The 12,468-nt window shown below is 38.2% G+C and overlaps 1 protein-coding gene across 4 annotated transcripts in view; it reads right to left on the bottom strand.

Annotated features, from left to right (window-relative positions):
* The window catches only part of LOC129727564 (choline-phosphate cytidylyltransferase B-like), a 63,557-nt gene that overhangs the window by 13,875 nt on the left and 37,214 nt on the right, over positions 1 to 12,468 (bottom strand). The window contains exons 1-2 of one of the 4 annotated variants that reach the window (XM_055685506.1): positions 5,583 to 5,885; positions 5,365 to 5,511 (exon numbers count right to left, since the gene is read on the bottom strand). The exons of 2 other annotated variants lie outside the window; for them this stretch is intronic. In XM_055685506.1, the coding sequence (XP_055541481.1) occupies positions 5,365 to 5,421 (57 nt within the window). In that variant the 5' untranslated portion in view covers positions 5,422 to 5,511; positions 5,583 to 5,885. Of the gene's footprint in view, positions 1 to 5,364; positions 5,886 to 12,468 lie in introns of those variants that run through there. One more of the 4 variants, XM_055685505.1, reaches the window with a different exon arrangement.

Genomic DNA, 12,468 nt, shown 5'->3' with positions numbered 1-12,468 from the left:
ATTCTTTGTATTTAGGTTTTACGAATGAATCCAATCAATTTTTGGTATTTTCGACGTGTTGCTCTTGCAAGCCATGCTCATTTGACCAGAAGAAATGAAAACCAGAATGGAGCAATGTCTTGTGAATACGGCTAGTGCAGGGCTGAAAGTGGTCAAACTGGTCAGAAAAAGTGACTTTAGTGACCATAATTCCGAAAAAAGTGACCAAAAAGTGACTTCAAAGCTCGAAAAAAGTGACCAAAAAGGGACTTAAAAACTTAAAAAAGTGACCAGGCTTTATCTGATTGTCTTGCATGAATCGTTCAAAAGGGAACAGTTTTTTCCAAAACATGATGTGAGATTTTTCAAGAAATTAAATCGATTCAGCAGTTCGAAAATAAATAAAGTTTGCGATCGCTTTCCTTAACCACGCCTCTGAAATGCAGCAAAGTCAATGTCACAGAATCACGCTCCATACTCGAACAGAGAACAAATTTAGTTAACACGACATGATCTGTACTAAAAATTCCTGGATTGCATAGTTGAACGCAAGATCAGTTCCCGTCGCTTATTAAGTCCAAATTTCGTCAAGCTTTTATTTTTTTTTAATAAGGGGGGTTGTTAGTAGTTTAGGTATTTATGATAAATATTAGTAAATAATGAGTATGTGTGTCCAATCACAAATGGTTACTTCTCAACACTGTTAGAAAATTTGTAATTTTGATTGTTAGGATTTGTTTGCTTTCGCAATTAGGACTCATCATTCGTGGGGATTTAAACCTACTTGTCAAAAAAGGGAAGTAAATTTACAGCTAACTTAATTGCTAACTTATTGGCTATAAAGAGAGCTTATCGTAGCAAAAATGTTGTACAGGACTGGACCCAAGACTGAACCTTGAGGCACACCTGCTCTGACAGGAAATCTACCAGATTTTGAATTCTGATAGACAAGTTGCAGAGTTCGATCAGCAAGATATTGTTTTTTTAACGTTAAGCTTTTATGATCGGGATAATAAACAATGATCATAACTACATTTTTGTCGGCAAAAAATCTACAAAATGAAGACGGAAGAGTACCTACAGTTGAAGGTGGAAGTACAAGTTGCAAATAGCTGATTCGATTAACTATTTAGATTGACTCGTTCTTTATTCTAAAATGGATCATGTTTGTTAAAACTAAATCGATGTTTTACACGTTTTTATTCCATAAAAATGCACTGATTATGGTAATCGCACCCTTTTTTAATTTGTTTCAAAGCGAATTATTGTTTGTTTTTTTTTTTTTTCATTTCAGGCTAATTATAAATCGCTTAATAAATAAATCACGAAACTATTGAATAAAAATATACGACATTGCGATTCATTTGCAAAGCAAAATTAATGAAAAGGCAAAATTCAGTAGTTAAGAAACAACGTGTGATTTTTATTTTGATAAAAAAACACTTAAATTAGTATTATATGAAAAACTTATGTTTTTGATAACGACTTGGATATTTTAAAAATTAGTATTATACGTGACGCATGGAGAAGCCTCAACGGTTTTGATTTCAGAGATATCATAGCATATAGTACGTTTTCACGCGAAACAGGTAGCTGACAAAACATTAGCATGAAAAACAAATTTTTGTACATTTCTGAAATTCATATTTGTTCATGCGAAATACTCTTAGTGAACACATTCTTGAACAGACTTGTTATTCTTCTCAATATGTGAAAAGAGCGAAGTTAAAATACAGCGCGCGCTTCTTTTCGAACATGAGTGTTGCATGTAGCAATTTTTTGTACTACACTTCTTTCTTCTACTTTGTGTTGTGCTTCTGCCACTCGTAGAAAGACACTAAAAATACTGCAGTGAGCTCTGTAGTGTAGCTATAGTGCGTAATGTCCTTTCGTGTGAGAAATCTAATCTTAGTTTATTATCTCTCAGGAGAGATAATTCAGATTACATCACGATGTTTTTGTAAGCTCCTCAGTTACAAACGATTCGCTTCTCTCTTCAGGTAAGTGCGTGCGAATTGCTCACTAGTATGAGAGCAGTTGTTTTCACAGTGAAAGATATTCTCTTACACGCCAGTGATTCTCTCAGGAGAAACGACAAGCATGTCCTTGAGTGTAGCCGTTCAAAGATTTTCATGAAAATATTTCCTCTACTATATTTTTTTGTTGTCAGAGATCAAATTCTGTTATTCAAACTTTTGAAATCTTTCAGGTACAACAAGAAAACCTTGTAGAATGTAGTATGTAAAATTAAAAACAATGAATCAATTGTTTTCTCAAAACGACTACACTTAGGAATGAGAATTTCTGAATTAAATTACATCAAAAATCGTTATTTTCAATCAAAACGTTCAAACATTGAACTTTAAACAATTAATAAGAAAATGTAAAAATTTGTTTTTCACAATATTCCAAAATAGTTTTTCAAACCCGAAACCCGAACCCGACTTGTACCCGTCGGGTTCGGGTTTGAAAATTTTCGAAAGTGTCGGGTTCGGGTCGGGCTCGGGTTTGAAAATTTTTAAAGGTGTCGGGTACGGGTCGGGTTCGGGTTTGGTGGAAAAAAAAATTTCGGGTTCGGGTTTGAAAATGTCGGGTTTAGGTCTGAAAACCCGAAACCCGGCTATATTAAGTGAGCATTTTTATAAGATAATGATGTCTAATTTCATGCAACTGTAAAAATCACTAACATTTCAATACCATTCGAGGCTCAAAGCTTCAGAGCAACCTCAGATTGGTACAAAAAATGGACCCAAAAAAATAATCTCGGTTTCGGGTCGGGTTCGGGTTTCACAAAAATTAAATTTTCGGGTTCGGGTGTGATCGAAAAAAATTGTCGGTTTCGGGTTTGATCGAAAAAAAATTCTCGGGTTCGGGTCGGGTACGGGTTTGAAAAAGCCAAACCCGACCATCTCTACTATTTAGTCCTTAATTTGTTTAATCGAAAAATACATCAAATTAAAAATAGTTATAAATAGTAAAAATTGTTGATTCAAAAATCAAACAGTTTCTAACAAGCATATATGAATTCATGATTGATTCTTTCACTAAAATAACGTTTATTGAAATCATTGGCAATATTCGTTCCCAAATTACAGACCGTACCGGACTTAGAGCCGAACCGTAACGAAACCAAACGAACTGCACCCTAAACGGACCGGAACAGAACAATAAACAATATCGTACGCTAGCCTGGAGGGCTAATGCGGTCTCGATCAACTAGATTATTAGTTGAGAGAATTCGTTATCTATATTGTTTTTGGCACATTTTGCGTGTTGTAGGATAAGTACAACGATACACCGTGCTCCAGTACTGAGTCGAGAAAATTTCCAGCTCGAAAAGATCCTCGACCTTATCGGGAATCTAACCCAACATCACAACCGTGTGGGAGAGCTAGCCGACCGACATCGCGAACCACAGAACCACGAGGACCAGGCTCGTTCCGATTTTCAATCAGACCGGACAAGACCAAGTTCAAGACCCAACTTTTCGTTCCAATATCGAGCACTTTAATACTATTATCATGAATTTCTCAGGAATTGCATTCATATCCTTTATGCTAAGTTCAATGCACTCTCCCGTTTCGAAAATTTTCTCTTAGTGCCAGAAAGTCGTTTATTCCCAAAAAAAATTTTTTTTTTGAGAGAGAACATATCTCGACGTATCATGCATATCTAAGATATTTGGCATCAAAAATTTCATTCAGAAAGCAGGGCTGATAAGGGCTGGTCAAAATGGTAAAAAAGTGACTTTAGTGACTATTTTTCGGAAAAAAGTAACTTTAGTGACTTTTTGATGAAAAAAGTGACTTTTGAGTGACCAGCTTAAAAAAAGTGACCAAGTCACTAAAAAGTGACCAACTTGCAGCCCTGCTAGTGGAACAGAGCTTCTCGATTCATCGTTTCCAAAACACTGGGGCCTTTTTTTTACGCGTTTGATTGTCCCGCGTTTAAACGATTAGATTAGATTTACTTTTACTCAATCTATTTGTTACCGCGTACAAATAATCTTCCAAAGTGCGTGAAAATAATCCGCGTTGTTGTAAAATAATCACGATTAAAAAAACGCATAAAAATAACCTGTGTAAAAAAAGTCCCACTGTAAGTTTTCATGATTTTTGCAACATGAGACCTGGTATTGTCATGGAGCAAAATCACTTTATCGTATCTATTCTCACAGTGCGGACGTTCTTTTTTTAATGCCTGGCATCAATTGACGTCTCTGGTGGTCCATAGTAATGATTTTGCTCGGTTGAGGCAGTTCATAATAACGTCTCAAGTATTCCATAAGTTTTGTACCAAAATTTCGAAACAACTCATTTAACTTCGTACAATTCCTCTGTCTTTCTTACACTTTGCACAAAATGCACTTCTGGCGCAATGAGGACGAACTTAAGAATCTTTTCCTGAGTTTGTTCTCCAGACGAATGCCAGCGACAAATTTCGGTTCAAGTACAGTCAGAAGAAAATCATCACACTACCCAATAGAAAAGTATGTAAGTGATGACGACAGATGAACATTTGTCTATCTTGTTCTATGGATTCTAAAGTTTCAAATAATCTATAATCCTTGAGATTATTTGAAACTAATCACAAAGGCGAATGTTCCACGAAACATGATTTTGTATGAGGAAACAATCCTACAAATTTCAAAGATAGTTTCATCCAAAATCAAAAGAAACTGCATAAAATCTAGACGTTTGATTTGCAAACATTTTGCCCACAAGCTTTGCTCCTTTCATATTTACAATACTCTTGCTGCAAGACACGTAATTATGGCCTCAATTAGAGTGCCGAGCAAATAGCGTCCTACACTGTGACTGAGCCGACGCGCTATGTTTACCTGCTTTGGTCATACGGCTACCTATCGGAACAGGTGACTCACACAACGACAGCGTGAAAATCTAGCCGAACTAGGTACGGGGATGGTGGGGTTAGAAGAGAACCCCACCTTCCCCGTACCGTGTGACTATCGATTCGAATACGTCTGGCACCGACTGACTGACTCGAAAGGCTCTGTATTTCGTTTTCACTCTCGACGGTCCCCATAGGATATGCCTTCGGAATAACAAGAGGCTTGCCCTATTTCATCAATAATTCAAATTTAATTTAAATCATTGAGCTGTTGGACAAATGAGTAGCATTGTATTTTTTTTTTGAGCATAAAAAACAATTACGTGACGAATGAAACTAGTTACGTCTTTCGTGAAGACTAATGCCAATATGACCTTACCCACACTGTTAGTTAATACTAGAGATTGTTCGGACCGAAAATGAAAAAAAACTTCTTACACACATCTCTCATATACAAAAACTACTTAAGCGCACCTCCTCATACCAAATTAGTATTTTCATATAGGTCATCAGAGGAAAAAATGCACAACTTACATCTGAATCCCGAAGCAAAACTTTCGACAGCCCGGTGTCGATAATGTTAGGAGCCATGTTGGAGGTGTTTTACTTGGCAACTCTATTTCCGCACAGATTACCACTGAAGCACGGCACTGCAAAACTCAGCCACCGGAAAAAGTTGCACTGTTATAAAAATAAAGAGTATGAACTGTTGAAAACTGAGAACTGCTTTTCTTCGCAGCGATCGTTGGTACCTGTCAGCAGGTACTGTTAAATATTCACTAGATTTGCACTGTCATCGAAGGCAGCCAACTTGGATGCCAGTCGTATCACTTCCGGGGAAGAAAATAGCCACGTAATCAGGTGACGCGCCACGCGTTCTTCTCCTGTCCCAGTAGATTAGGGACACTTCACTACCGGCGGTTTTTCACTCAGACAGGAAAACTTTTTCACTTATTCTCTTATTTTCCTCTCTCTCTCACTTTCTCTAATGCTGTCAAACTTACGTCCGGATCGGACCACTTCGTGCTCAATACTGACGAACAGGCCACCACGGCGAGAGCGCTGAACCTGCCAAGCAACTATACCAGGCAGCATAGACGAAAAAAGGCGCGCAACTACACGGTACCACCAGAGGGCGGTGTGGCGCGCATCGGTAACGAACCCATCATATCACGCGGTTGGGAGGAAAATGGCTCTCTCTCCAATAAAACCGCTCTCGCGAGCTGAGTTGTTCCCTCTCACCTATACATAAAATACATTAACTGAAAAGGCTTCGATTTTATGGCCGACGCGAAGAATAAGTTAAGAAGCTCGCGACATAGTCAACGAGAGCATAAAAAGAATAAACAGAGAGCTTGGAATTCCGGAGGAAATACGAAGACGGAGAGCTTCTAATTCGGTGCCCAAGGCGATGATAAGCGCTTCTGTTTTGTTTGATAATATGGAGGCACACAGGCAGCGTTGCCAGGTCTTTTTTTTCAAAAATCTGGAAAAGGCAAAATAAAAATCTGGAAAAAGTCTGGCAGTCATTTCGTGGGGTGAAAGGTTAATTTTTCGAATAAAAGTTTTGGGGTACGCGAAATTTGAGGTGACAAAATTGCAAAATTTCGCGCCAAAATTGAAGTGATGACCTTTTTGCGGAACAGAGAAAATAAAATCTGGATAAAATCTGGATCATCCATGAAAAATCTGGATAATTGGATATCAAAGCTGTCTACCTGGATACATGTTCAAAAATCTTGATAATCCAGCTAAATCTGGATACCTGGCAACGCTGCACACAGGTTATCGATCACCGCAAACACATTTCAATGTCGGTGCGATGATCCTTCTCACATCCACGACTGATGACATGGACGGTGAGCTACGTAACGTATGTACTCCTTATGCTGATGCAGCTAATAAAATCGTTCAGTAACTAATATTTACTCCGGGGTAAACAACGTTTTTGCTCTATTCTAACAAAACTGGAAACCATCGTTCTTTTCATTTTGTAGATTTTCTGAGGCCAATGTTAGTGCTCTGGTGACTAAGAGTATTTTTGGTTCTAAACTTATCACTTGTTTATTTTCACTGATAACCGAATTGAAGCTAAACCTTGAAATCAATTTAACTATCTCTTCAACTTTATACGCCTTTGTAAAGATGAACACTTCTAAATACTGTTGTTCGACGAAGGACTATGTTTTTGTTTTCTTGCTGGGCTACATTCTACGAGAGCGACAATGGAACTGCCAAGGCTGATATACACAGGAGATTGTTTTTCTGACGATATTTGCCTAAAATGGACGTTTCCGACGTCAACAACAATTCAACTGGCCAGAAATTCCATGCAGCTTCTAGTAGACCGATTACTGATAAGAAAATGCATATGAAATACGAAATATACAAAATCCGGTTTTTGTTTGAATTTCGAGATTATGGTTTTACAAAACCAGTAGGTATATGGTGTGTTGGGCTTGCAGTTTTTTAGTTTAAACCGAATGCCCGATGACAAATTCTAAATATTTAAATTTTACAACTACACAATTTCGTGATAACTTACTAAAAACAAAAACTTGATTGAAAACAAAACCTACTTGCAAATCATTTTCATTTTTACTGCGAATATTTCGAGTAACCAAGTAACACAGTTTTGCACATTTGAAGGAACCGTTGACCAAAGCTCCTGCGCTGTTCAGAGATTGTTGAGTTGAATCAGAGCGACGAATTTTATTGGTTATACTAACCGGCGATGTGCTAAATTACCATTAGGCACGATAGTAGCCATACTTGCTGCCATAGAAACTTATGGGCTATAAAACATTGGTGTAAAATAGAACATAGATTGACCATGCGTAGTGCCCTAGGGTTCATTGCAATCAAAAGGTACACCTTCTCAGCTTCAAAACGCTGAGAGTAATAAATTTAATCCAAAGTTGACAAAATTATTAGGCTGTCATATGTTCGAAATTCAGTTTTGGAGACATTTTTCCCACTTGTACGAGACTGAACCTCTGAGTTCAGCTTTAAAAGCACTCGGTGAGACTCCACAAAAAGATTCTGGACCAACAAAGTTAGCGGATGACTCTTGTCTGGCTGGTGAATCAGTCTTCTCATTTCCTTCAACTCCATAGTGACCAGGAACCCAGTATAAATTAACTTGGTTTTCCTCAGTCAGCTGTCCGAGCGATAGAATGCATTCCCACACTAGTTTAGAGTGATAGCCTCCGATAAGATATCAAGGATCATACTTTATGTAAATTTTGCGTCATGAATCCTGCTTTGCAGTAAAATTTCAGTTCATGGCTGAAAAATTTATTTGTATGTGTTTGAGTTATTTATCTAAAAATTCTGGGAAAAATTTACTTTTTTGTGATGTTCAGTGGGCTTTGTAAGCCAAATAATTAAATGCGATGCTGAACTGAAGCATGCATCACCATGCAACAACCCCATTAAAATAAAAATATATATGAAAAAGGGGAAATCGAACAGAATTGCAAAAAGTCCAAAAGAGTTTTGTAACCTGAGAAAGTCATTTTTTCATAAATCACGTTTGGGCAACCAGAAACAATTTTTTAGAAAGTCGAAATATTTCACAAAAATGCTATAAATACCATCATCTTTCAATTTAGGGCTGAGCACCTTGACTTTTTCAACATCGATTTTTTAGGACAGCCTAATGCACAGGTTATTCTTTGGATTTCATCAAGCTTAATTCAAGTGAATGTTTCAGTCGTTAAGGGCCAACCAAACTAATGAAGCGTAGGTTATTCTTGGACTGATTATTGTTATATACATACACCCAATGTATAATGCTGGGTTTGAGACCCCAGCTTTTCCAATGGCTCTGCTGTATAGCCATAGAGTACTTAGTTTCTGGTCAAGTATGAGTATGAGTAAACTGTCGATGGTATACCACGCGCTACATCGCCTAAATCCGCGGAGGAATACGCGGAACAGCTCCAAGCGGTACTACCCAAGGCGGAGGGGCTTAGCAGTATTCGCACGCTACATAGAAGTGGAAGCACCGAGTGGCAGAAGGAAATGACCTAGCAGCATCAACAGTAGATGACCGAGCACCAGCCCCCGATGTTCTTGAAGTTCTTTGTGAGATCGGGAAGCTGAAGAACAACAAAGCCGCAGGCAAAGACAGACTGCCGAGCGAGCTCTTTAAACATGGGAGAAAGGCACTAGAGCGCTGCAATGGGTCATTTCCAGGATTTGGGAGGAGGAAAACTGCCAGACAAGTGGATGGAGGGAGTCGTCTGCCCAATCTACAATAAGGGCGACAAGCTGGAGTGCCGCAACTACCGCGGTCATGCCGCCTATAAAATACTCTCACAGATCCTGTTCCGTCGGCTATCACCTTTAACCAGGAGGTTCGCGGGCCAGAACCAAGCGGGCTTCATGAGAGTCCCTGCCATCACGGACCAGATCTTCTCAATCCGACAGATCTTACAGAAATGTCGCAAGTACAACGTGTCCACACACCACATCTTCATCAACTTCACGGCGGCCTATGATACAGTTGATCAAAAATAGCTATGGCAGGTCATACACGACAACGGATTTCCGGATAAACTAACTCGATTGATCAAGGCCACCATGGCGCAAATGATGTGCTACGTGCATGTTTCGGGGATACTCTCGAGCCCCTTTGAATCGCGCAGAGGATTGAGACAAGATGATGGACTTTCCTGTTTGCTGTTCCACATCGCCCTTGAGGGTGTTATCCGGAGGGCGGGCATCGACACGAGGGGCACGATTTTCACAAGATCTGCTCAGCTTCTGGGCTTCGCGGATGATTTTGACATCATAACACGAGAAAGCCGAAATGCGTCGAAAACGAAATACATGTTAGCGAGAGGCTCCAAGGATAACATCAGCCTCCCAACTCAAGTCTCTGTAGACGGCGATGAGCTTGAGGTCGTCGACGAGCTCGTGAATTTGGGGTCACTGGTGACCGCCGACAATGAGAGCCAGAGACGCGTCCAGGCTGGAAATCGTACCTACTTTTTACATCGGAAGACACTTCGATCGAGTCGAGTACGACGACGCACGAAGTTAGCGCTGTGCAAAACCCTGCTATGTAGTCCACTGCGGAATCAACAACGCTTCTCGCGGAGGACCCTAACGCTGTTGGAGTTTTCGAACGGAAGCTGCTGGGTACTATCTACGGTGGAGAACAGACGGACGACGGAGAATGGTGACGGCGCATGAACCCTGAGCTGCACGCGCTGCTTGGAGAGAAGAGGGATTGCACACCTGGCGAAAGAGAATAGGTTGCGGTGGGCCGATCACGTCATAAGGATAAAAATAATTCTAGTTTGTCTCCAAATATTTAGTAGTATGTAGGATATAGTATTAGGGTCACCTTACACATCTCCGTAATAATTGGAATAAAGAGTTGCTTGCTCTTCTGGAGCATACCTAGCCTATATTCCATCCATTCCAGGAGACCTTTATGGTTGGAAGAGTCTATTGCCCATTCAACCTTTGATTTACGGAATTTACGGATTACGGAATACGGAGGCAAGTTCTTGGGATTCAATCCAAGTCAGACTCTGTCGTACATAGTATCTTTTTGAAGAAGACTTAAACAGTCATCTTCGCATTCTAAAGGAGTTTTATATGAGTCCTCTAATACTAAAAACTAAGATCTGATGGAAAAAAGTATAATTTCCATTTATTTAATGTTGTAGAACCAAGTCGTAATAAGTGAGAATGTAGAGGGCCCAGTACCCGAGATGACTCAATAAATTTTACATTGACGGCTCGAAAAAGGGGAAATCGAGTAGGGGCTGGCATATCAGGCCCTGGAGTAAGTCTTTCAGTGGCGATGGGACGATTTTCCAAGTTGAAATCTATGGCATTTGGAATGTACTTCGATGCTTAAAAAGGATATATCGAAAACCTGATGCTGATGCTCAAGCTGCCTTAAATGCTTTGAAATCTGTCACTTGCTCTTCGAGTTCTGGAATGTGTTAAAACGCTTCAGCAACGCAACAAGCTAATCCTCTACTGGGTTCCTGGACATTGTAGCACTGAAACTTATCGGTCCTAAACCATTCTGTGCGGTTTCTTTTAGTGCATTGAAGATGCAGCCAACAGAATAAGAAAAAGATCAGGTACTTTAATGGTATGGAATAGTCATAGTTGAAAATTATATTTTTTGAGATTTTATCAAACTTTACTCACTTCTCCAAATTTAACGTAATTAACCCTCAATTAAGATTACTTACTGAGATAATTTTTTTTGTTTTTTTTTCCAAATTCTTGTTTGGTCAAATTTGATTGATTTTGACTGAGTTAGAATTTTTTGAAAATATGTAAAAATTATATCGGACATGCAAGGGTTAACTTTGACAGGTATGTTAATCTTGCAAAAGTTGCATTTTAGGACACGAAAACATTGCCTAGTGTTGTAAGATCAGTATCTTTTTATTAGTTTTTTTTGATCACGAATGGTGATCAACTTCACCCCACTGCACAATGGTCCAGAAACCGAATTTAGGGGGAAATTTGGGTCTCGAGCTCTATAGCAACATTTTAGAGAAAAACTTTCTTCTACAAAGTTGTTACATATGATAAAGCGCTCATTGAAAAATTATCAAAAATTAGGGTGACCAACATTTTCGATGCAATCAAGTATCTAACTTTTTTATCTTTGTAGATAGAAGAAAAATTTGTTCTATAATGTTATAGCTCCATTAATTTTAAGTGACTTTGTAAAAAAAAGTTTTTCTCTCTCTTTGAAAACAACCGATTTATATTGAAAAAACATATTTTACGCTCTAACTTTTTTATTTCAAGTTTCATCTCAAAACTGTCTTTGAACGACTTTTGGAGCTTTTTAAGAGAACAATTTGCAATGCTGCCATCGTAAATATCTCAATTTTACTCAAAGTTATTAATATTTTTCATCAAAAAATATGCGTTTTTCATTTGTATGTCATTTTTTTTTTGGGGGGGCAAACATAAAAAAAAATATCTTGGTCTCATTTTGAAGGGCATACTTGACTCTATAAATGGAGGAACTTTTAGAAATATGTTATTTTTTAAATTTGAGTAAATTCAATTTAAAAACAAGCCGAAAATTTCAATAATTTTATACATTATGCATATAAAAGCACCCAGATTTATTTTTTGTTTTTTTTTTCTTATAACTAGACGTGATTACCTTTAATTTGAAGATCGAAAATCGATCAACTGGTTCAAAAGTTATGAATTTTTTTAAATAAAATACATCGAATATAGCCGTTTTTTATGGTCACCCTATTTCGGAGCTGGTCCCCTTAACAACCCAACGAAATAATACGGGTTTGATTATTTTCAACATAGATGCATCCCTGCGATTTTGAGCACAATTGAAGCACTTTGCGTGACCAACTTCGAAATAGGGTGACCAGAAAAAACGACTGTGTTCGATGTGTTTAATTTTTAAAAAATTCATAACTTTTGAACCAGTTGATCGATTTTCGATCTTTTTGGGTCAAATTAAAGGTAATTACGTCTAGTTATAAGAAAAAAAAAACAAAAAATAAATCTGGGTGCTTTTATATGCATAATCTAGAAAATTATTGAAATTTTCGGCTTGTTTTTAAATTGAATTTACTCAAATTCAAAAAATAACATATTTCTAAAAGTTCCTCCATT

This window comes from Wyeomyia smithii, chromosome 3 (assembly GCF_029784165.1).
Source record: "Wyeomyia smithii strain HCP4-BCI-WySm-NY-G18 chromosome 3, ASM2978416v1, whole genome shotgun sequence".
In the NCBI taxonomy this organism is placed as follows: Eukaryota; Metazoa; Arthropoda; class Insecta; order Diptera; family Culicidae; genus Wyeomyia; species Wyeomyia smithii.
Note: the sequence above shows the minus strand (reverse complement) of the source record. Positions and strands in the feature narration are given on the sequence as shown.